The sequence below is a fragment of the Apodemus sylvaticus genome, chromosome 5 (assembly GCF_947179515.1).
Source record: "Apodemus sylvaticus chromosome 5, mApoSyl1.1, whole genome shotgun sequence".
Lineage (NCBI taxonomy): Eukaryota > Metazoa > Chordata > Mammalia > Rodentia > Muridae > Apodemus > Apodemus sylvaticus.
The window spans coordinates 29,498,398-29,523,209 of NC_067476.1; the positions used below are offsets into that span (position 1 = coordinate 29,498,398).

General features: G+C 45.6%; 1 protein-coding gene across 1 annotated transcript in view; it reads left to right on the forward strand.

The window, feature by feature from the left end:
* Positions 1 to 24,812, forward strand: part of Kif5c (kinesin family member 5C) — a 157,721-nt gene that overhangs the window by 39,346 nt on the left and 93,563 nt on the right. Inside the window, exons 3-4 of the mRNA XM_052182458.1 lie at positions 13,267 to 13,357; positions 23,153 to 23,226. Coding sequence (XP_052038418.1) covers positions 13,267 to 13,357; positions 23,153 to 23,226 — 165 coding nt within the window. The remainder of the gene's footprint in view (positions 1 to 13,266; positions 13,358 to 23,152; positions 23,227 to 24,812) is intronic.

Here is a 24,812-nt window from a genome sequence, read left to right on the forward strand (position 1 = left end):
AGAGCATTAGAGACTCCTACCTCCCATTCCTATTACAGTGTGTTAGAGCTACAGAGAGCCATCATTTTCAGGGAAAGCAGAAAGCACAGGTGAGCGTGTTGACTCAGTAGAATGAGAGGAACAAGCTTCGGGGGAAGGACCAGCCATTCCCACCTCTTCTGTTCTGTATCCTGGCAGGTGGCAGAGGAGGGAGCGCATTTTGCTTTGATTGGAAGCAAAAAAAAAAAAAAAAAAAAAAAAAAAATCACCATGTCTTTGAAACGTTTTTCATTATTCTCCTTAAACGAAGTTATCCTTCTGTTTCCATTCTCCCGTTAGCCAGGCGATGATTCTGAATTTCTTTATTATTGCACTGGCAGCAAGCCTCCTGGAATATTTTTTCGCAGCTGTCTGCGGTCCTGAGAGTGCCTGTGTGTCCACGCAGCAGGGAGTTTGGCAGGCAGGAGAGGATTGCAGCCTGGTTTCCTGCAGGAAGAAGGCTTACAAGATTCATCCTTGTGTGCGGCTTTTGTTCCTTTGCGATCTGTGAAGTGGTTGGCATTGCCTTGGCAACTCCGCCGGGAGCTGGGCACTGCTTTGTGGACGTCGTCGGCTTCATTATTGACTCTCCCGGGAGCAGCCTTGGCTTCAGCTGGCATGGGCACCGGCCACCTTCCTGAGGGCAGCGAGCCAGCGTGGGGCGCAGCCAGCGTGGGGCGGGCGGCAGTGTGGATGCTCTGCGGCACAGTGTTTCCAGCCCCGTTTGGAGCGTCTTCCCGGTGCCCGGGTTTTTTGTTTGTTTGTTTGTTTGTTTTAATTTTTTTTTTTTTTTTTTTTTTGAGACAGGGTTTCTCTGTATAGCCCTGGCTGTCCTGGAACTCACTCTGTAGACCAGGCTGGCCTCGAACTCAGAAATCCGCCTGCCTCTGCCTCCCAGAGTGCTGGGATTTACAGGCACCACCACAGTTCTTGTTAGCAGCTGGAGACTGCCGGGCCTTGGGGAGGGCGTGGCAAGGATGGGATAAGCGGACTGCCGTCACTACTAGGGATGGGGAGTTTGCCCTAATGTGCAGAGCCCTCCTCCCCTTGCCTTGGGGACATTCTGCCAGCTTCCCCACAAACAAGAGGGTAGATGAGCAGTAAAGAGAGATAAATGGGTAGAGGAAGACAGGGAGCCCCTAGGACATTAAAATCTAGGGGTGGTAGAAGGAGAATATAGACTTCTTCACTCAAAGAGAGATGCAGCTCCTATCTCCTAACCCTGCATCATATAATGAGGTCCTAGCATCACACTTCTAGCCTCCTTGGTACCCAAGTACCATGTTAGTGCAGGACCCTCAGCAGGGTTCCTTTTGTATGAATTACGGCTTAGTGATCTGGGCAAGTGTGGCCCTACGTGTTTCCAGCTTGGCAGGTGACCAGCACCTGTATGAAGGTAAAGTCACACCCCCCCCCCCAAGGGTTCAGGGCAAAACTGGTTGGTTTTTTTCTTTTTTGTCTTGATACAAGGTCTTGCAGTATTCCAAGGCCGGCCCTGGATCTTGGGGTGAGGTGATCTCGCTCCAGCCTCTTGAATTGCTGGCACTACAGCCATCTGCCATTGCACTGGATCAGTTCAATGAATTTTAACAGTGATTGGAGTTTCCACTTCGCCCCTCTGCACTTCCTTGCCTTGTCTGTGTATACCGGGTAGTGGCCACATGCTTGGCAGTGATTTCACCAGGCTGAATTCCCATTGTACCCAGTGCAAATATAAAGTAAAAGGCAAAAGGAGCAAAGTGTCTGGGCTTTTCCCTTATTTGGGGTTCTAAGCCCTGGTGTCGCCTCTCTGGCGTTGCTACCATGAGCAAATGGAACTCTAGGGGCCAGGTGGAATACCTACCCAGTGACCTCTCACCAATCCTGGCCAAGACAGCTGAAGTACTGACCGACCCCCAAGTTTTATCTGCTATTTACTGAGGACTGCTGGGTTGGAGGCCTAGACAGTCCAGCCAGCCTGTACATTACAACTGCTAGCCAATAGGCCAAGGGATGCAGGAGCCGGCAGTGGAAGCCAGGCCAGTCTGGAAAGACTGAGAGGCGATGCAGGTTCTTGGAACTCTGCTTCATGGTGGCAGTGGGTATTTTGCTCATGTGACTTGAAGGTCTCAAAGCTATAGTAGTAACGTGACTGAGTCTGGGCCTGAATCAGACCCAGTTCCTTACCTTTCCTGCATGGGTTTTGTGACTGAACATGCCACTAATTATTCTGGAATTATGTAGACAGCTGTTCTGGGGGAAAAGCCACTGTTTTGTGTCTGTGCCCCCTCCTCATTCTGAAGAGCCAAGCCTTAAGGCCTGGAGTCACAGGCCTGTGGGCTTGAGGGAGCCCAGGATACGATTCCACATTTGGGTATTAAGAGGGCAACAGGGCGCCAGGTTCTGAGCAGGTGCAGGGAAAGTTTCACTTTTCTGTATCTTTCCCGTGTGGGCTCATGGCCTGGGAAGTTCGCTTCAGTTCAAGCTCTTGGTATGAGTTGATAGTCAGGCCTCGAACCTTGCAATAGAGAATACCGCTCACGTCTCAGCATCTTCGCCAGCACTAGGCACTGGGGTAGATCCTCTCGTTGCATGGTTATAGCTGATGCTCACAGGAAGCCTGAATTGTGGCTTTGCAGGAGAACTACAATAAAGGAGACAGACAACAGAAAGTGTTGGCAAGGATAGATATAGTGACACTAGAACCTGCACACACTGCGGGTGGGAAGAGTAAATGGCTCAGTTGCTCTGGAAAATAATTTCTTCAAAGCTGAACTTAAATGTGGAGTTATAATATGGCCCAGCAGGTCCACTACTAGATACATTCCCAAAGGGAGCATACAATCACATAAACCCTGTACATGAATATTCATAATAGCCCCAAATTAAAATCAACACAACGGTCCCATCCGTTAATGAGTGGCACATAAAGTATTATATATCCAAGCAGTGGACTATTGTTTGGTCTTGAAATGAAGTCATGATACACTGTGGAGGGAACTTGAAACGTACCAAGTGGGGAACCTGCTCAGAAGAGCACACACTATGACCCCTTATGTGAAACACCGAAAACAGGTGGTTCTGTGAAGTCTGGAGGCAGAGCTAGTGGTTGCCTAGAACAAGGGAGAGTGTTGGGGTGACCGGCTGCTAATCCAGTAAGGGGTTCTTCTGAGGGTGATAGGAAGGCTCCGGACTTAGACGGTAATGTGGGACTTGAATGTTCCCCACACTGTATTGCACAAAGAGATGACGTTTATTGTGCATCAGTTATATTTTATCATACAAGTTCTCAAGCTTCTGAAGACTGTATTCATGTTGGTAAAAAGGACTTGGGCTTTTTAGCTAATGTTTTGAAAACACCCTTTCAGACTGTTAGGAAAGCCCTTCGTAGTTTAATTTCTCCCTCGTGACGATTTACTGATGTCTCGATCTATTGTGGGTATCTTCAGAGTCCTTCAATTAAAAACAAACCCATACAGCTTTCAGAAGCAAGTCCACCTGTTCTTCCATTTGTTTCCCACAGGAGGAAAGTGCTTTGGAGGGCGGGCACCAGCTTCCCAAGTGAGGCAGAGCGGCCTTAGGCTTTGGCCTTGTCTGTGTTATTCTGGAAGTAGTGCCAAGCTCTGTGTCCGGGGGTGGGGGATGGGGGCTTACAGCTGACCCTGCACTCTTCTTCCTAAGGCTGTTGCAGGCTGAGCCGCGTGCAGGCTCATGGAGATGGCAGTGTCAGTGTAAGCAGATCGAAAGGCCGCCATGCATGTTCGGCTGGCTGGCGGCGCCTACAGCCCTGGCTTTCCTCATTGACATAATTAGTGTGTGTACTCAGAAGTCATTTAGAGTTGACGGGAACAGAACACGGAAATATCTTAAGAAAGGACCAGAGACTCATGCCTTTTGTCTCCTTGATTCCTAGAGTGGGAGTGATTTAAAGCAGAGATGTTAGTGTTCTGGGTAGTGGCCCTGAGTCTAGGCCCCAGGCATGAACTGCTGCCTACCTGGCTGCTTCTCCCAATGTCTCTTCTTGTGAAGGACCTTTGGGTGCTGAACAATTCCAGAATTTTTCTTAGTCTTCCTTGCCTCTGATTGAGTGCTGTCTATCTGTCTGTCTGTCTGTCTTCCTTTTCCCTGTTGGTGAGAGTGCTTACCGTAAGCATGCTTTCCTGCTTTCTTGCATTTCTGAGTTCTTTCCAGATCTCAAGCCCTTTCCTCTGGCTCCAGGTTAGTGCCCTGCCCATGCCTAACACTGCATCGCCCTTTGTCTTTTGCTACCACGCTCATTAGGTTACTTCAGTCATTCCTGTTAATCTCCAAACACACTGTTTGGCTTCTTCTGCTTTCCAAAAAAACAAAAGTAAACCTCTTAGGAAGACTGCACCATGTAAAGGAAGAGCACCGGAAAATCAAAGCCACAAAGGCACCTCTCCAAAGCATGGAGCTGAAAACAAGCTTCCCACTCCTGACACATGGACTGTAATACCTTGTAAAGTCCTTATGAGGAGCGAGATGGACTGACTGGGCTGCTCGGAAGGTCAGCATGGAGCAAGTCAGAGGAAGAGGAAAGACTTCATCCTCGCCTGTGCTCCCTTCCTGCCCTTCCGGGAATGAAGTCATCTGAGCACCTACGGCTACTGATTGCTCTCAGCAGCCAGTGACTCTCTAGTGGAAACAGTCGCCTTTGCATTCCTCTTAATGAAGATGGGGGAAACAAACATTCAAATTATGGCCACCGTTGGTCACAACTCTTGTTCAGTTTTTTTAGGATTGTTCTTGGATTTCTTAATAATGTAAGAATGATCGTTGTATAAGAACAATTCATTCACTTCCGGAGGACCCTGCTATACTTCTCCTGGGCATATACCCAAAGGATTCCCCGGCATGCAATAAAGACACATGCTCCATTATGTTCATAGCAGCCTTATTTATAATAGCCAGAAGCTGGAACGAACCCAGATGCCCCTCAAAGGAGGAATGGATACAGAAAATGTGGTATATTTACACAATGGAATACTACTCAGCAATTAGAAACAATGAATTCTCAAAATTTTTAGGCAAATGGTTTGATCTGGAAAATATCATCCTAAGTGAGGTAACCCAGTCACAAAAGAATACACATGGAATAAGTGGATGATAAGTGGATATTAATTAGCCCAGAAGCCCTGAATACCCAAGGCACAAATTGTATAACAAATGACTCCCATGAAGAAGTATAGAGAAGGTCCTGATCCTGGAAAGGATTGATCTAGCATTGGAGGGGAATATAAGGACAGAGAAAAAAAGGAGGGAGGTGATTGGAGAAGGGATGGAGAGAAGAAGGTTTATGGGACATATGGGGAGGGGGAATCCGGGAAAGGGGAAATCATTTGGAATGTAAACAAAGAATATAGAAAATAAAAATATTTAAAAAAAAGAACAATTCACTGACTGTGCCTTATTCTTGTTATTCATCTTCCGAACATCATCTTCCCTTTGTCTTTGGCAGTTGAGTTGCTTGCAGGCGGGAAGAAGTTCTTGGGTAACAGGTCAATGTATTAATAGGCAGGCCATATGGTTCGCAGACATTTTGCTCTCGACAACTTGAGAGGAATTCTGGTGGCATGATTTTTGTTTTTAATTTTAACTAGAGAAGTGTAAGGACCATCTGCTACTGTTTTTTTGTATGTGATCCCCATAGGTCATTCATTTTAGTACTCTGCTCCTGTGCAGTTGCATCCTGTGCAGTGCATCACGCCTTCATGACAATGGGGGCAAGCTTCAGTATCAGTACTAAGTGTGGCGTGTGCCATCCAGATCCCCTGTGTGAGCTTCAGTGGTTTGCCTGTCAGCTTAGGATTTGCAGCTTCCGTTCCAGTGGGATACTTTAATTGCAATGGACCATTTGGTTGGTTGGCAATGGGTGTTGTACTCCTTGTCATTAAGCAAACCCAATTTTTAGGTAATAGTTATGTCAATGTGAGGTGGGGTTACTTTAATTAGAACCGTGAAAGCCCCAAAGGATGACGAATGTGCTGGTTGGTTTTTGTCAGTTTGACTCAAACTGGAGTCACCTGAGATGAGGGAACCTCAACTGAGACCATGCCTCCATCAGATTGGTCTGTGAGCATGTCTTTGGGAGCATTTTCTTCATGGTGGTCAATGTGGGAGGGCCCCATTTACCATGGACAGTGCTACCCCTGTGCGGGTGGTCCTGGGCTGTATAACAAGCAGACTGAACAAGTCACAGGGAGCAAGCCAGCGAACAGCGTTCCTCCTTGGCCTCTGCATCAGTTCCTGCCTGAGCTCCTGCCCTAGCTCCCCTTGATGATGAACTCTAACCTATAAGGTGTAATAAAACTATTCCTCTCCCAAGTTGCTTTCCATCATAATGTTTTATTACAAAAACGTAAAAGCCAATTCATGACAGCAGTTCATGAGGGGTAGCCAAATTCAGGTTTGAGCTGAGAGAACTCTGAGGGGAAGGGAGGTTGATAACAAAGGCCTTGAGAAGGGAGTGAATAGGGCGCAGGCCACATTGCAGGAGGGGTGAGAGTGAAGGCACCCCTGGGCAAAGAGTCTAGTGTGTGTGGAACAAGAGGGGATCAAGGGAGGAAGTGATGTCATCTTATTTTTGGAATGCTCACTCTGGCCAGTGATAGAAATGGATTATTAGGGATGAAGAACAGCAAGGGGACCTGCCAGGGGTTTTGGCTGTTTCGTGTAAGAAATTGATGCAGAGACTTGTGTGGTTAGATACTGTGATTTGATAACGATTGGGGCTATATCCCAGATGGGATCTCTGGTATACACTGAGCTCGGGCGTTCAGTGGGAATATCTGGGTGATTGCTGGAGTAGTCAGATACGGAGAGCATGATGGTTTTCTTTTTTCTAGTGAAGTTTGGGTGGCTAAGGGGGCACCCACAGTGGTGGAACTCCTGAACCTCAATGTTAGATGAAGGCTGAAATAGTCATTTCAGTTTCCTAAAAGCCAAGCACACAACAAAGAAGCTTGGGTCTAGGCCAGTTCTTGACTATTTCTGCCTGAAAGAGAGGCCAGCAGAGGACTCTGGCGTATGCCCTCAGAGAGGATGGAGAGGCCATGTGCTGACAGGACACCTGGAGGGAAACGGGTCTTCAGAGGATGGTGGGTGGTGGTCCCATCCAGGCCAAGTGCCAGTGTCCAGCACCCACACAGCAAGGTTATTTGATTTTTTCCTCTAGCTGCAAACAGTAGAACAGGTGGCTTTCGTTGCCTGCCTACAGAATCCCCAGCCACTGCAGCACCAGAAACATTAGACTCTTGTCTCCTTGGGAATTTTGGGTAACGGTCTCTGTTCTTGTTTTGATCAGATTTTGTGAGATATTCTTAGTAGTAAAGTGTGTGTGTGTGTGTGTGTTTGTGTGTGTGTGTTGGGGGGAAGAGGAAAGGAGAGGAGGGGCAATTGTATATATAGTTGGTACAAGTCAGTTCTCTGAAAGCATTCAACAACATTCTAATCTCCCTCTCTCTTAATACTTTAAGGTTCATTTAAAAACAAAAGCCTATGTGAGTACTGAGCACATGAAGGGCATTGAAATGTGAGCATTTCTAACTAATGGGCTAGCTCTGACAAATCGGGTCCTGTAACTAATGATTTTCAGCGGTTCATCTTTCTCGGTGTCAACAATCTTGGAGGTAGTTGCTTTGGGGGATTTAACTTTGGATTTAAAAGTGTCATGCTGTTTGTCAACTGATAATTGATAGTATTTTTAAAGGGGGGATAATAAATTCTTGTCTTCCACCTCTCTTAAAGGAAAGTATGCGGCATTACAGCAAGCATTTAAACTGGAAGGCAAAATTGGGGCATCCCGACTCCATACTGTACACCATCGTTCAGTAGGTCATTTTTCCTGCTGCATTACATATATTTTCTCTAAAACTGAAAGTAGGACCATGGCATGGAGACAACACAGTCTACACTGGTGTTCCATCTAAGCTTGGAGAAATAAGAAAGTTGTTTTAAGTTTCTAGAGAGTTCAGTGGATGACTTGGGCAAATTCTGTAAATATTTATACTCCTATGTTTTCAGTGCATGAGATGGACCCCAGGGCCTCATGTGTGCCAGGCAAGAGCTCTGCCACTCAGATGCACCTGAAGCCCTCTGTAAATGTTTAATTGTACTTTTTGTTCTGGTATTGGCTGAACTTTTTAAAAAATGTTTTAAATGATTTTAAATAGTGTTTATGAGTTAGTATAAGGGGGTGTGGCTATGTATACATGAGAACTTGTGGCTAAAGAAGCCAGAGTAGGGTCTTGGATCCCAGGAAGCTGAAGTTTCAGACCATTGTAAGCACTTGACCTGGGTTCTGGGGACTGAATTTGGGTACCCTGTAAGAGTAATACTCACTCTTTATTATTATTATCATTATCATTATCATTATCATTATTATCATCATCATCATCATCATCATCATCATCATCATCATCATCATCATCATTATTTAATTTTATTCCCCTCCCAGTCCACCCTCCGACTCTTCCACATCCCATACCTCCTCTGTCCCTCCTGTCTCCACAAGGATGTCCCCACCCCCCCTCACCCCATCAGACCTCTGGGGCCTCAAGTTTCTTGAGGGTTAGGTGCATCTTCTCAGACTGAAGCCAGACCTAGCAGTCCTCCACTGTATATTGTGTTGGGGGCTTCATATCAGCTAGTGTATGCTGCTGATTGGTGGTCCAGTGTCTGAGAGATCGGGGTGTGTGTGGGGGGGACTAGGTTAATTGAGACTGCTGGTCCTCCTATAGGGTCACCCTCCTCCTCAGCTTCTTCCAGCCTTGCCCCAATTCAGCCACGGGGATCAGCAGCTTCTGTTCATTGGTTGGGTGCAAAAATCTGCATCTGACGCTTTCAGCTTGGGTCTTCTAGAGTGTGGTCATGATAGGTCTCTTTTTGTGAGTGCTTGATATGATGTGCCAATAGTTTCATTAAATTCTAGGAAGTCTTTAATTTCTTTCTCTAATTTTTCCCTGACCACGTTATCATTAAGTAGAGTTCTTCAGCTTCCATGTGTATGTGGACATTCTGTTGTTTTTGCTATTACTGAAGACCAGCCTTAGGCCACTGTGATCTCAGGGGATGCATGGGATTATTTCAGTCTTCTTGTATCGGTGGAGGGTTGTTTTGTGACCAATTATAGATTTTGGAGAAGGTAGCATGAGGTTCTGAGGAGGTGTATTCTTTTGTTTTAGCGTGAAATGTTCTGTAGATATCTGTTAAATCCATTTGGTTCATAACCTTTATTAGTTTCACTAATAAAGTTTAGTTTAGTTTCTGTTTCAGTGACTTGTCCATTGGTGAGAGTGGGATGTTGAAGTCTCCCACTGTTATTGTGTGGGGTTCAATGTGTGTCTTGAGCTTTAGTAAAGTTTCTATTATGAATGAGGGTGCCCTTGAATTTGGGGCATAGATGTTCAGAATTGAGACTTTCTCTTGGTGGATTTTACCTTTAATGCATATGAAGTGCCCTTTCTTATCACACTTGATAACTTTGGTTGAACGTTTATTTTATTGTATACTAAGATGGCAACCCAGCTTGTTTCATGGGGTCATTTCCTTGGAAGACCTTTTCCATCCTTTTACTCAGTGATAGTTTTTGTTATTGAGGTGTTTCTTGTATGCAGCAAAATGCTGGATCTTGGCTTGTGTAGCCAGTCTGGTCTTTTTATAGGTGAGTTGAATCCATTAATATTGAGAAATATTAAAGAGAGATCACTTTTGGATCCCGTTATATTTGTAGGTGGCTTTATGTGCTTATTGGTCCCTTCGTTTGGCTTTTTGTGAGATGCATTGGTGTAGGTATCTTGCTTGCGATGGAGTTTTCCTTCTAGGATTCTCTGTAGGGCTGGATTGGTAGATAGATACTATTTAAATTTGGTTTTGTCCTGGGATACTTTGTTTTTGTCCATCTATGTTGATTGAGAGTTTTGTAGTGTTAAGTAGCCTGGGCTGGCATTTGTGTTCTCTTAGAGTCTGCATAACCTCTGACCAGGTTCTTCGGGCTTTCACAGTCTCTTTTGAGAAGTCTAGTGTAATTCTGGTAGGTCTACCTTTGTATGTTACTTGACCCTTTTCCCTTGCAGCTTTTAATATTATTTTTTTCCTGTGTGTTTAGTGTCTTGATTATTATGTGACGAGAGGATTTTCCTTTTTGGTCCCATTTATTTGGTGTTCTATAGGCGTCGTGTACCTTTATGGCCATCTCTTTCTTTAGGTTGGGGAATGTTTCTTCTATTATTTTGATGAAGATGTTTTCAGGTCCTTTGAGCTGGGAATCTTCATTCTCCTCTATTCCAATTATTCTTAGATTTGGTCTTTTTATTGTGTACTGAATTTCCTGCATGTTTTGGGTTAAGAGTTTTTTTTTTTTTTTTTTTTTTTTTTTACATTTTGAATTTTCTTTGGCAGTTGTGTCAATCTCTTCTTTGGTATCTTCTACATCTGAGATTCTCTTTTCTATCTCTTGTATTCTATTAGTCATGCTTACATCCATATTTCCTAACCTCTTTCCCAGGTTTTCCATTCCCAGGTTTGCCTCCATTTGTGTTTTCTTTATTGTTTCTACTTCCACTTTTAGGTCTTGGACCACTTTATGCAATTCCTTCACCTGTTTGATTGTTTTCCTGTATTTCTTTAAGGGATCTATTTGTTTCTTCTTTAAGGGCTTCTACCTTTTTTAACCTGTGTTTTCCTGTATTTTTGTTTCAGTGAGTTATTGATAGCCTCCTTAAAGGACTCTATTCTCTTCATGAGGTAGGATTTTAGGTCTGCTTCCTGATTCTCAGGTGTGTGGGTGCACTCAGGGCTTTCTGTGGTGCTAGAACGGGGTTCTCATGATGTCCACATATATTGGCTTCTGTTGCTTATGGACTTGCACTTGCCTCTCACCATCTCCTTATCTTTGGTGTTTGCTGGTCTGGATGACTCTGTCTGGCCTCTTTTGTCCCTGGGTTGCTTCAGGTCTTCTGGTAGGTCTACGGCCCTGGCTATAGCAGAACTCCTGTGGGGCCTTCCAACTGTGAGTCTTCACTGGAGCAGAGAAGCTGTTGCCCTGGCTGCAGTAGATCTCCTGGGAGACCTTCAGACTGTTGGGTCTTCAGTGGAGCAGTCAAACTGTTGTCTTGTGTGAAGATGTTCTCCAGGAGCGCCTATGGACTGTAGTTTCCGTTTTCCTGTGTACAGCAGAACTCCAGGGAGACTTTTAGTCTGTTGGATCAGTTGCCCTGCATGCTATAGAGCCCCTGGGAGGTCTTTGGACAGTGGTGTCTGTTGCCCAGTTGTCCTGTGTATAGAGGAGCTCCTGGGAGTCCTTTAAGCTGTGGTGTCTTCAGGGGAGCAGACAAGCTGTTGATCAGTTGCTCAGTTGCCCTGTGTGCAATGGATCTCCTGGGATGCCTCAGGCCGTGGTGTCAGTTACCCTCTATGGAGCAGATCTTCTGGGATGCCTCAGGATGTGGTGTCTTCAGGGAAGCAGACTAGCTAGCAGTCTGACCCAGCACAGGGGGGAGTTTAGGGAGTGGGACTTCAGGAGGGTTCTTACCAAATGCTGTGTGCAGCAGATCTCCTGGGATGCCTCAGGATATAGTGTTTTCTGGGGAGCAGCAGTAATATTCATTCTTAACTGAATCTCTCCAGCCCCTGATATGGGTTGAATGTGAAAATGGATAAGGATAGTAAGACAGTTGATAATTTTGGTGAGGAATAGTTTTTGGTTGCTTAACCAGATAAACACCTGGTCCATTAACCAAAGTACAAAGCCTGTGAATGAAATGTAAGGAAGTGATCCCTTCTCATCGTTCCTTTCAGATGGCTGTAGGTCTGCACCTGTGAATAAAGCTCACCTTGTCCCCGCCCCTCTTTTTTATGTTTTCTAAGAATTCTCCATTTTCTAAGGTAAAATTAGACTGTTTGCCTGGCTAGGTCAATTGTGTTTTCAGAGACTAAAGGTCAAACATATGGCCTAAAGCTGAGATCTTAGCTCCATTTGCCTGGCAGTATGGGATGAATGAGTGATCATTTAGCCTGGCCAAACACCTCAGGTTTCCTTGTGGGAAGGTTATAGGATGCAGCGCGTCTTCTTTTGTAGCTCTGATGAGCAGTTGTCTCTTGGAAGAGTCAGCCTGTCCCTGACTCCCAAGAGTCGTGGTTTTAGCCCTCCTCTCTCTTTTCTTGTCCTTTGTCCTTCTCTTTCTGGTTTGTGGGCCAGGCTGTGTAAGGCTGTGCTCATTTGCCTGGGCACTGTTGACAGAGAAAGCTAGTTTGGACCCGTGTCTTACCCAGTCCCCCGCAGTGTTCAGTGCTGTGCCTGACACTGATACCTGTCAGTCCTGACTGAACAGGGACTGACAGGCCTCAGCGTCTACCTGGTGCTGTGGTGGAGCTTCTGCCTTCCCCTGACATGGTAGTCTCTCTGACGTTCATGTATGCAGCTGCAAGCCAGACTCCTAGTCAACCACTCTCCCTCACATTTCTTGTTTTGTTGCATAGAAGAGTTCCTTTGTTTTGGAAGCTACAATCCAGTTTAGACATTGCTTCTGTGTGACAGGGGACTAAATTCTGCGGGTCGGTAGCAGTGCTGTGTGTCTCCTGAGAATGACTTCTTTAATCTGATCATGTTGTCTCTCCAGTAAATACAACACAGGCAGGCTTTATCTGGTTACTTATTTGGCCAGCAGTGCCCTACGACATGTACTGCCTCCAGATTTTCTTGCCAGCCCTGGGCTTGTGCTGCCATCTTGTTTCCCAAATACACCAGACACTTAGCTGGCTACTCATCTTGTGCCTAGAATGTTCTTCCCTGCTATCCATCTTTCTGAGCTTTTCGTGATCCTCTGAACCGAGACTTGTGGTCAGTTCTGTCATCTCTGTCACCTCCTGCACACCAGGGCACCTTTTGTTTTCCTGGGTCAACATTCTTGCCTGTTAGCTATCAGCTCCACGTGATGGAACTCTTCACAGACCTGCAACTAGTCCAGAGTAAATTCTCAATAAATATGTTCAAAGGAAGGCATTGTCTAGCTTTTTACCCAGAAAAACGAGTAGAGATTTAGAGCTCTGTGCCTTCCAGGCCCCTGCCGTCTGTCCTGCATGCACGAGGTGTACTGTGGTGTGCTGTAAAGGTTCCGTGGGGAGGGGAAGGACTGACTTAAAGACTGGGTTGGCAATTTAGTTGCCTGTGGTGTAACTACTAATATTAGTGCTTTTTAGGCCCAAACCCCTAATGTGTTTTCTCCACCCCTCCCTTTCTTCTGCTTTCAGCAAGGGAAGCCATATGTCTTTGACCGAGTGCTGCCGCCCAACACAACCCAGGAGCAGGTCTACAATGCCTGTGCAAAGCAAATTGTCAAAGGTAAGTGCCCTTGATTTCCTCCCGGGATTTCACTAATGAAAACATGAAGTGACATTTACAGCCCAGCCATCAGTGAGCCTCCGCTAAGCAGAGGCCTGTTAATTGGAAACACTAATTTGCTGTCGTGTCTCTGGCCTTGACTTGCTGTGACTGACTTCAGTCCCGTCCTTCAACCTCGGCGTTTGTTCATTTTCTCTGTTACCATTGCCGCCTCTTTGGTGGGGCCATTCTGTTACCTAAGAGCTAAATAGCAGGGTCAGCTCAGTCACAGGATTTCTGTCACGGTCTCAGGGAGGAAATGCATTGCCCCATGCTTTAGCTGAACATGTCTGGCTGGTTTCTTTTACTAATAACTCCGAGAATGTAGTCTTCTGGTGAAAGGCTGCTCTTGCCACCCAGGGATATTCTATGGGGTCATGATGTCCCCCTTTGAGGTAGCTGGGTCGTCATCTCTGCTCTATAGCATTCCTTAATCTCAATTTTTGTCAAATCTGCTTTCAAGCATCCTACCATATCCCGCCATGCGTTCCTCCAAGCAGGTAGCTTCAAGTTCGCCTCTGTGTCGCAGAGATCAGTTCTTTTCACTGGGACTGGCCTTGGCCCTGGAGGATTTGTGTCAAAATAACAGCAGGGTGCAGAAGCAATTTGCAGTTGCTCTCTCTTGCCCTTTCAGAGCAGGAGCAGGCTGGAGCATGCTGTGGCAGGACCTGCCATCTGGACAGGGCCGAGGGGCATCTCCTGCTCGCCCGCCTCGCCTCCTCAGATCCTCACCTTCAGATGGAATGCCACGGCAGTCTGTGCTCAGAGGGCTTGGTGTCACCACCGCCACCCGTACAGGCAGCCATGGGTTTAAAAGACAGAAGCATCTTGGAGTTTTTGATCTGCTCTTCTCAGGAGCTGAGCTGACTAACCTATTTGAAATTCATGAAATTCAGGCCTGGTACATCTGCTAGATTAATTCTGACCCTGGACACATGCGTGGGAGGCTCACGTCAGCGTCAGTGTGCAATGTTCCCTGCTAAGGTGTATGCTAATTCTTGTTACAGACATCAATTAATTCTGAAGGTCTTCTCAGTGAGGTCATTATAGAAAACGGACAAGAAAAAATAAGCCTGGGTTTTAGTGGTTTGGACTGAAGAGGGGGGGCGGTGGCGGCATAGTTTTTGTCTCTTGCCTCCTTTGCCTTTCTTTGGGTTTTTTCTGATTTTGAAGTGTGTCTCCCTTGGCTTCCTTCTAGTCAGGCCTGCCTTTCCTACCCCAGTGGCTGAGCTTGTACCTTGGGTTTGTTTTTTTTGTTTGTTTGTTTGTTTGTTTTTGGTTTTTTTGGTTTTTGTTTTGTTTTGTTTTTAAATTAAAGTAAGATTAATCACACACTCCAGAATTGCCATTCTTTTTCTCTCCCCAATTTTATTATCGGAAGCAAATAGTATTTGCCACATGCTGTGCTAAGCATGAAGGCCATTTAAATACATCCAGCTACCTCCGTGCCAGTGTAATTAGAAATGGATGCACTCCATTTAAAAACCAACAGTGATTAACAAACAATAGTAATCGTCTTTGCCTTCTCACTCACTAGTGTGTGGTCTCTTTCAGTGTTTGGATATTTTCTTAGTATGAGGTGTCAGAAATAGACATTCTCATCCCCATTAATATGGACGTGTGTGTGTGTGTGTGTGTGTGTGTTTAAAATGTGTCATCTAAGAATTAAATTAAGAAGAAGAAGCAGTCTCTGTGAATATATATCCCAACTCTAGGTAACCTGCTACCCCAAATAGATGGTGATCTACAAAGAAAACCCTTTGGAAGAGCAGGGCTCAGCATACGATAAGCAGACGTTTCTAGGGCACAATGGCTATAATGTGAATGGACTCATTTGGTAGCAATGAAGAATACCTTATTCTCCTTAAAAAGAAATTGTCAGGATGACAAATGCCTAATGGAACATTTGTTAAGCATTTGAAGAAATAGACTCTTATTTATTCTTTTCATTCAAGAAACAATACACCTTGATTATTTGTGCCTGTACCTTCTTCCTTCCACTCCCCTTCTCCCGAGAAATCCTCAACTCCGCCCCTCCTCCCACCCACCCCAGGGACCTCCAACATGTCTCACTTCTCTTGCCCTCTCCCCCTTTTTTGGACCCTGAAATTAATTAGTGATGTTTTTGAAATGTGGGTTCATCTCATAGCTGCAGCGAGTTGATGGTGGGATGGCCATGTTGTGTCCCAAAGACGGCATTCTGCAGCAATTCCTTCTCCAGACCTCTCCGCCTCTCCGAGTTGTATTCTGAGCCTTGGGGAGCATAGGAGCTAGACATCCCATCAGGGCTGAGCAGTCACTCGCAGAGACACTCACTCTCAGAGACTCAGATCCAAGTCTGTACTTTAGTTGTTGGCTACAGCAGAGAGAAGCCAAGGTCGAGGGCAGCACAATCACTGGGTATAGGCATAAATATTGACAAGGCAGTTTGATGGTAGGACTGATTAGCAAATAATCTGTCCCTCCCTAGGGCCAGTGATCTCCTGAGCTATGGGCAAAGGTCAGGTTTACAGTATCAGGTGTAAATTCCTTTCTATGAAGTAGGCCTCAAATCCAAGCCAAGACTAGTTGGTTATCCATCTAACCTCATGCCACTATGGCGCCAGAGTGAGTCTTCCCTGGCGAGTTGGTGTCGTAGCATGGAGGCTGCAGGCATGCTATTGATGCCTTCTCTCCTCCAGTGGCCTGCATAGCGCCTTCTGGTCCTATCAGGCTAACCAGCAGGGAGGAAGCCTCCAGAAGCTTCCGCTGATTTCTCTATGTTATACAACCAATGCGTTGGTGTCTTCAGCAGGAAGGTCTAGTCATCTAGTTGTGCTGCAAAACCAAAAACAATGGTAAGCCTGTATTGTTTCAGGGCCTTCAGACCCCTCCCTGAGCAATAACTCTAGTGAGCTATCCCATACTTGATACTGAGATTTCATTTAATAACTCATGTCTTCTAGGGGGATCATTGTCAATTAATGCAGGGTATCTATGTTCAAACTCTCTCTCTCTCTCTCTCTCTCTCTCTCTCTCTGTGTGTGTGTATGTATTTAATTTAATTTTCTTTTTTTCTTTTTTTTTATTCGATATATTTCTATTTACATTTCAAATGATTTCCCCTTTTCTGGCTCCCCACTCCCCGAAAGTCCCATAAGCCCTCTTCCCTGCCCCATTCCCCCATCCCACCCTTCCCACTTTCCTGTTCTGGTATTCCCTTATACTGCTGCACTGAGTCTTTCCAGAACCAAGGGCCACTCCTCCGTTCCTCTTGGACATTATTTAATATGTGGATTATGTCTTGGGTATTCCACATTTCTAGGCTAATATCTACTTATCAGTGAGTGCATACCATGATTGATCTTTTGAGGCTGGGTTGCCTCACTTAGTATGATGTTCTCCAGATCCATCCATTTGTCTAAGAATTTCATGAATTCATTGTTTCTGATGTCTGAATGGTACTCCATTGTGTAAATATACCACATTTTTTGTATCCGTTCCTCCGTTGAGGGATACCTGGGTTCTTTCCAGCTTCTGGCTATTACAAACAGGGCTGCTATGAACATAGTGGAGCATATATCCTTATTGCATGCCGGGGAATCCTCTGGGTATATGCCCAAGAGTGATATAGCAGGCTCCTTCGGGAAGTGTCATGTCCAGATTTCTGAGGAACCGCCAGACTGATTTCCAAAGTGGTTGCACCATCTTGTAATCCCACCAGCAGCGGAGGAGTGTTCCTCTTTCTCCACATCCTCACCAACACCTGCTGTCTCCTGAGTTTTTAACCTTAGCCATTCTGACTGGTGTGAGGTGAAATCTCAGGGTTGTTTTGATTTGCATTTCCCTAATGACTAATGACTAATGAACATTTCTTAAGTGCTTCTCAGTCATCCGAAGTTCTTCATGTGAAAATTCTTTGTTTAGCTCCGTACCCCACTTTTTAATAGGGTTATTTGGTTCTCTGGGGTCTACCTTCTTGAGTTCTTTGTATATATTAGATATTAGCCCTCTGTCGGATTTAGGGTTGGTGAAGATCCTTTCCCAATCTGTTGGTTGATGTTTTGTCCTTTTGACAGTGTCCTTTGTCTTACAGAAACTTTGTAATTTTATGAGATCCCATTTGTCAATTCTTGATCTTAGAGTGTAAGCTATTGGTGTTCTGTTCAGAAACGTTTCCCCTGTGCCCATGTCCTCTAGGGTCTTCCCCAGTTTCTTTTCTATTAGTTTCAGTGTGTCTGGTTTTATGTTGAGGTCCTTGATCCACTTGGAGTTGAGCTTAGTACAAGGAGATAAGAATGGATCAATTCGCATTCTTCTTCATGGTGACCTCCAGTTGAACCAGCACCATTTGTTGAAAAGGCTATCTTTTTTCCACTGGATGTTTTCAGCTCCTTTGTTGAAGATCAAGTGGCCATAGGTGTGTGGGTTCATTTCTGGGTCTTCAATCCTATTCCATTGATCCACTTGCCTGACATTGTACCAATACTATGCAGTTTTTATCACTATTTCTCTGTAGTTATGTTTGAGGTCTGGGATACTGATTCCCCCAGAAGTTCTTGCCAAAAGCAATCTACAGATTCAACGCAATCCCCAGCAAAATCCCAATTCAGTTCTTCATAGAGTTAGAAAGAGCAATTCTCAAATTCATTTGGAATAACAAAAAACCCAGGATAGCTAAAACTATTCTCAACAGTAATTTTCTTTTTTAATGAATTTCCAAAGTAGTAGGTTTCTGTTAGGTTCTTTGTCCATCCTTAATTTGGGTTAGGTCACCCTGCCTAACTCTTCTGTCTTCATTTCTGATCGCTGTCCCTATTTAAAACCTTAGATCCTTATCCTCTCTTCTTCATACTTTATATTTTCTTTTATCCAGTATTGCTCTTCAGACCTCTTCACCTCTCCTTTTTCATGGGCCTCCTCTATCTTCCTAGGCTTGACAGATACCTTATTGAACTTTTAAAAGTAACCTCCAAGGCTCCTGCGAGAGGCAATGGCTTTCCTTTCTGCATCAGTAAGGTAAATCATACACGTATAAACAAAACCTTCTTGGAGTACACAGTAGAGCACCACTGGGTCATCTTGTCATAAGAGCCCTGCCCAAGTTAGGATTGTGACAGGGTGAGGAGTCTGAGATGTGAATTAAGTGATTCTGAAGATCAGCATGGTCTCCTGACTCATGATGTTGCTATAGGCCGATGAGCTCTGTCTTTGTCTATCTAAACCCTTCCGGAGCCTGATTTACGATTTTAGAGTCCTGGCATTTCCCACACTCCCATCTTTGTTGTGTTTTTCGAAGTGTTGACTGAAAGAGTGTGAAGATCTTTCCATCTCTGTGGGAAGAGGTTGTAAGGTTTGTAACTATAATCACGGCAAATAAGGCTCCTGTGGGTGCCTAGGCGTTAAACTCCATGGTTACCAGATATTGTTGAAGTCCTGGTAACTGTATCCTAGTCAGCAGAAGCCGCTCTAGGCCTTCTTTGCCTTCCAAAGCAATGGAATGTGGACTGCCCAAATGCTTAGAGAAGGTGGTTTTTAAATTTTTTTTCCAGTTGATTTCTTTAAGCTACAGTTATTTATTTCAGGTAATATTAAGTGCTTAACACCTGATAAGCACCGCCAGGGACTGGAGTCACCAAAACATCTAAGACTGTCTGCTCGGAACTCTCAGTATAGAAGAGGCATCTGCATAGACCGTACATTTAGGTGCTAGGTAGGTTAAGATGGGTGTGTGTACCATGCCAGGACCACACAGGGGAGTGCCACTTTGTGCCAGTTTGGTGGGTGAGGGGAGGGAGTGGAGAACTGAGGAAAGCTTCTTAGAAAGGTTTGCACACCCCTCCCCCTGGGACTGTAGATAATACTGGAGCTGTAGCAGCACAGGAACTGCAAGAGCCTGAAGACACAAGCAGTGCGGCGCACTTGGGTAGTTCAGAGGGAGTGGTGTAAGGTTTTGAGTACAAATGAGGTCGCCAAAGGCGGTCTGCCTGCATCCTCTGGTGGGCAGACTGGAAAGCTTTAAGCTTAGGAAGATCCACTCAGATCCGTCCCATCGTTCTGTATGCTCTGTATTACGTCTGCTCTCAAGCACCTCAGATGTCGCATCTTAAAGCTTCAGTTGATGAGGTGTGAACACTACTTTGCCTACCATATTAAAGTGGCATTTGATGCTCAGAGAATAAAGCACATTGGCCAAATCTGTAAGAATGAGCTGGTCTGGGCCTTGAGACCTAGTTTGCCGACTGACAAACTGGCTATCTTGCCTTTCCTTTCTTTTTCAACCAGGCCGTATGGACTATTAACTAACAGCCCAAAATCCCAGGGATAGGAGTGAGTGTGTGAGGAGGGGAGAGGAGAAGGAACAGCCACTGCGGCCCCAGAGCCTTGTGCTGGTCGGTCGTGGCTGAACTTCCATTGGGAAATGCAGAGGCTTTTGAGGGGTCAGTGTGTGCATCTAAAGCAGATGTGTTTCTCGAGCTCAGAACTGTCCGCCATTTACTGCGATGGAAGTGTCTCTTTGCTGCCCTTGGTGCACGGAGCCTGGGCCTTCATTCTGCAGTCATGGGCAGCTTGAGTAGTTTGATTTGCTGGCAAACCTTAGGATCCCAAACAGAGCAGCCTTTAGCTGTTGTCAAAGACCTAGTGCCCCCGACACAACACCATCTCACCTGGGGAGGTTTAGTCGGCTGGGCAGCCTCTTAGGAATGCTGACGTCTAGGTGTGATGAACTGTCCCCAGTTGTCACCAAGCACTCACTTCTGCTCCTGTCTTACTCAGGAGTAAGCAGAGCCTAGGGCACGTGCTGGAGCTTCTGAGCCAGCCAGTGTCCTCTGTCCTCTCCCTCACTCTTGGGAGATAAGATGCCACTTGTCACTTGTAGCAGGAGCTTCTAGGTTTGCCGGGCTGCTGGTTGGACACACACTGGCCTGAGAGGTGTGGGGCTCAGTGGTGGGAGTTAAGCTCACATCATGCCAGACACCATCACAAAGGGAGCTTCTGTCTGGAAGAACATGGCCAGTGTGTGGAAATAGTCATTCTGCTCCACAGAGACTAACACAAATGTGTTTCTGGAGCCCAAGTACTGTCGGCCATTTGCTGCTGCGATGGAAAGTTTGTAGGCCTTTTGGTTAGGAGCCTTGGCCTGATCTGCAGTATGTGGCTGTCTGCACAGGGCCCAGCACGAGCCGGTGCTCGAATCTTCTCTCAGCAGAGCGAGCTGGTTCAGCCCCTGAGCTGCACTGGTCACCCTTGGCTTTCTCTGCCAGCACTCTCCACTAACCACAAAACACACATGGAATAAACAAACGCACCCTCTCAAATCTGAGAAAGTAGACAACTCTAGGTTAACAGGACCTTATCTTTTAAAATTATCTTTTAGTTCAGAATTGAGTCAATAGAGGGCAACATCAGCTTTGTTCAATTTTGATCCGGGATGTTCTCTAAAATGTATTAATTGTAAGATGATTCTGGGTACTTTAAAGGCCAATCAGAATGTGCTTTAGTGGGTTCTATATGTTCTCTATTAAAAAACATAAGAAAATTGTGCTCAGTGTTGACATAATAGAGATAAGGGATTTTCTCTGAGTACAGTCCCACATGCCTCTCAGTACCTCAGCCCAGCATGAGCCAAAGTCACGTAGGCGTGCTCCTTTTTTTTAATGGGGTCCTAAATGGGTTATCATTTAGCTCAGGGTATCCTCAGACCCTCATGGAGCTAGGGGTTCCCTTCAAGTTCTGTTTCCATTTCATTAGAGCTGGGATTATAGGTGTGTGACGTCACTCCTTGATTATGGGTTGCTGAGGACTGAAGCCAGCATTTGTACCCGCTAAAGAACTACTCTACCCACCCGTCCGAGACTTGATGCTGTGACCCAGTTTGTAAACACAGGAGAACGGGGACTGTAAACTACCTGCTTGGTGAGACACTGTCCTGAGCTTGGTGAGAACAGCCCTGAAGCCTCATGGAGATGCCAGAGGAAGAGGCAGATGGTGGAGGAAGGAGTACAGACTGGATTCAGGCCCCGAAGTCAGTTTCCTTTAGAGTATGGCAGGTTTCCACACTTCCGAGAAAAGGAGCTAGGTCAGAAGCTGGATGGACGGCCAGACCTGGAGCACTACAAACACAGGCACGTAAAGCAGGGAAGTCCCTTGAGTTTGAGGAGAGATGTTTGATTTCTAATAAATAAAAAGCTTTCTGATGTGACAGCAGTTGACATTCCAACTGTCTGAAGGTGTTTGTGCTGCGAGTATTAAACATTAACATCACAACTGAAGGAAGGACGGAACCTCCTTCTTTGGGTCCCTCAAAATACACGTTCATCACGTTTCACCATAGTGTGGAGGCTCACGGCGCTGGCGCTGCCTCCAGCCCCAGAGGAATCTTTTCTCCGAGAGTTGACATTTTCCTAGAAACTGAAGCTTAAACGTCTAACCCTAACACCGACTTCTTCAGGTTTTTTTTTTCTCTTCTTTCTGCTGTTACTAGGGAAACCACTTTCAAAAACCAGTTGTAGAAGACAGATACATGGGAGCATTCCCCACCCCCAACTTGATACAAAGGCATATGGAAGGGCTGGTAGGATTTTATTTTATTTTTTTTAGTTCACCGAAACTCCTTCTGTCTCTGATTCTAAGTCATACTCTAACAATTTTGGATTAGTAAAATAAGTATGCTTTCTTCTTTTTTTTTTCTTTTGAAAACCTAGCAAGCAAAACAAACCACTACCACCACCACCACCACCACCACCAAAGCCACCACCAAAGCCACCACCAAAGCCAGCATAATAAGATTCAGAGAAGAGAGGGGACCATCCCAGTCTGAAGTAAATGGAGGTGACTGGCTGGCACACTCTCTCACATGGCCCCAAGTGGCTTCCTCTATTTAGGGCATTTCTCCTTGCCCTCACCGTCAACCACATTAAGAATTCCTCCCTTGGTGCAGAGTGGTGGGTCAAGGATATTAATTATGCATTGTTTCCCTTTCCTCGATGGTTGTAGAGAGGAGGGGAAGGCAGGAGGGAATATGTTTTAATCACCTCTGCTGCTCTGAAAGAATTCCCACTGACGATCTTCAGCTCCACAACCTAAAGCAGCCCCCACCCGCACACCTCCCCTCCTCCCTGTGTGAAACGGAAGCCAGCCTGCCTGGCTCATGGACTTTCACAGTGTGCTTATTGTGTAATTAAGAGAAATTCCTGATGCTGATGGGTCCAGGCCCGCTAGCAAGGCACTGAAAAAACCAGAGGCTCTAAGTTTAAGTCAGGCCTGCTGGTTTCCAGGGCGACTGGATCCACTGTGGAGCTCAGTTTGCACTGTGGTGCGTTCGCTCCCCTAGTTCTAGTCTGTGTGATGGGACTCTGGTGAGGCCTTCATGGGAAATGGCCCAAAGGATCCAGATTTGAGCTGACAGAGACCAAACCTCCAGGCAAGATGTTCTAGTCTCCAGAAACCACAAGCCTGCTGGCTTTTCCTCCCCAACAGCGCAAGAGACTACTAACACCTCGGCGAAAGAAAGCTTCGGGGAGCTGAAAAAGGCTCTTCCCCTTCCGACACTCAGTCTGTAGAAATGAGAATCCCTTTCTCCTTGTTTGTGGGAGAGCGGACTCTCATTTCTGTTCTTGTTTCTCAATCACAATTAAAAAGGAACCGCAGTAGGCAGCTATCATTTGTATGGGAAGGCAGAGGCGGGCCATTGGCAACTGTAAGTTTACACCATGCCACCGATGCCAGTGTAGGATTGACACAATGAATTAATGCTCATCTCTCCTGTGCTTGCAGATGTCCTTGAGGGTTACAATGGGACAATCTTTGCATACGGGCAGACGTCCTCGGGGAAAACTCATACCATGGAGGTAAGTCTGTATTGTCAGTGTCCGAGGTGGCTAGTGCTCCAGCCAAGCTTGGGATGCGTGTGACAGCAGAGATGGCTGGGTTAGCCACCTGGTGTCTGTCCTTGGGGAGTTTTAAAGTGAGCAGTAAAGTCTCAAGAATTTAGAGTTTAAAAAAAAAAAACCTTTGTTGAATTGTCTGTTCAATTGAAACAATTGATTTCATTAAAAAAACAGTCAGATAAGGGGGGTGTGCCAAGGAGATTTCCTAGCTTGCAGGAGGCTCTGGGTTAGATCCCCAGCATCACACACACACACACACACACACAGAGAGAGACACACAGACACACATGCATAAATACATACACACATACACACACAGACACACACAGAGAGACAAACACATATACACAGACACACACAGAGACACGTACACAGAAACACACACAGACACACAGAAACACACACACACACACCACTGCTGCTACAACCATTATGAATAGGTAATTAGCAGTGTCAATTCTTATGGACTGCAGTTCACCCTGACAGGACCTGTTGTAAAAATCATTTGGTCGTTTTCCATGTGCAGGGCAGTCCTCTGAGGAAGGCAGTCCCTTAAGAATAAATTAAAAATAAAACAAAGCAAAACCCCATAGGGCAGAGACTTAAAGAGGTTGGGTCCTAGACTAAATCTGGACTACAGAGACTTTTATTTGACTTTCATGATGCCTGCCTGTTTGAATGTATCTATGTATGTCTGTATATAGAGATTTATCTTTGAAATGGAATAGTTTCACAAAATTCTAACGTTTTCACGATTGTGGTTTTTCCATTTTCTTAGATTGAACACTGAAGATTTTGTAGCACTGGGTGAATTTAGCAGAAACTGCAATTTCCCTGAGCAGGAATTTTCATGGTCTTGTTTTTATCTTTGTGATTTCTTTTTCTTTACTTTCATTGCTTGGGCTTGAACCCAGGGCCTTCTGCATCCTAAGCAGACACTTTGCCAGTGAGCTGTGCTTTCAGCCTTCGTCCATTTCTTTTAACATGTCTTAACAGTGGCTGTCACTGAGAAGAGGCCCCAGAAAGCATTTGTTAAAGCAGCACCAGTGTGCTAGCTCTGCCTGCCCTGTGTTTAGGGCTAGGTTCTCCAGCAGGCCCAGCACACTTTGCCCACAGCCTGAATGAACATGAACCGATATGCTCATTGCCTGTGCCCTGGTAGGGAACTCGCTAGAACTGCGTAGACACTGGAAGGGGTGCCTCACTCATGCTTTGAGAAGCTTGTGGCTTCAGGCTGTCTTCTGAACAGGAGCTCTTTACTGCCCCCCTTTCTGCTTTTTACCAGGAGCTCCTGAGAACCTCTGGTGCTGGATAATTTGTCTAAAGCAGCAGTTCTCAACCTGTGGGGTGCGATCCGTTTGGGGGCACATATTAGATATCCTGCATATCATATATTTACATTATGATCCATAACAGTAGCAAAATTACAGTTATGAAGTAACAATGAGGGGAGGGGAGGGGAGGAGAGGAGAGGAGAGGAGAGGAGAGGAGAGGAGAGGAGAGGAGAGGAGAGGAGAGGAGAGGGGAAGGTTATTATATGAGACAGA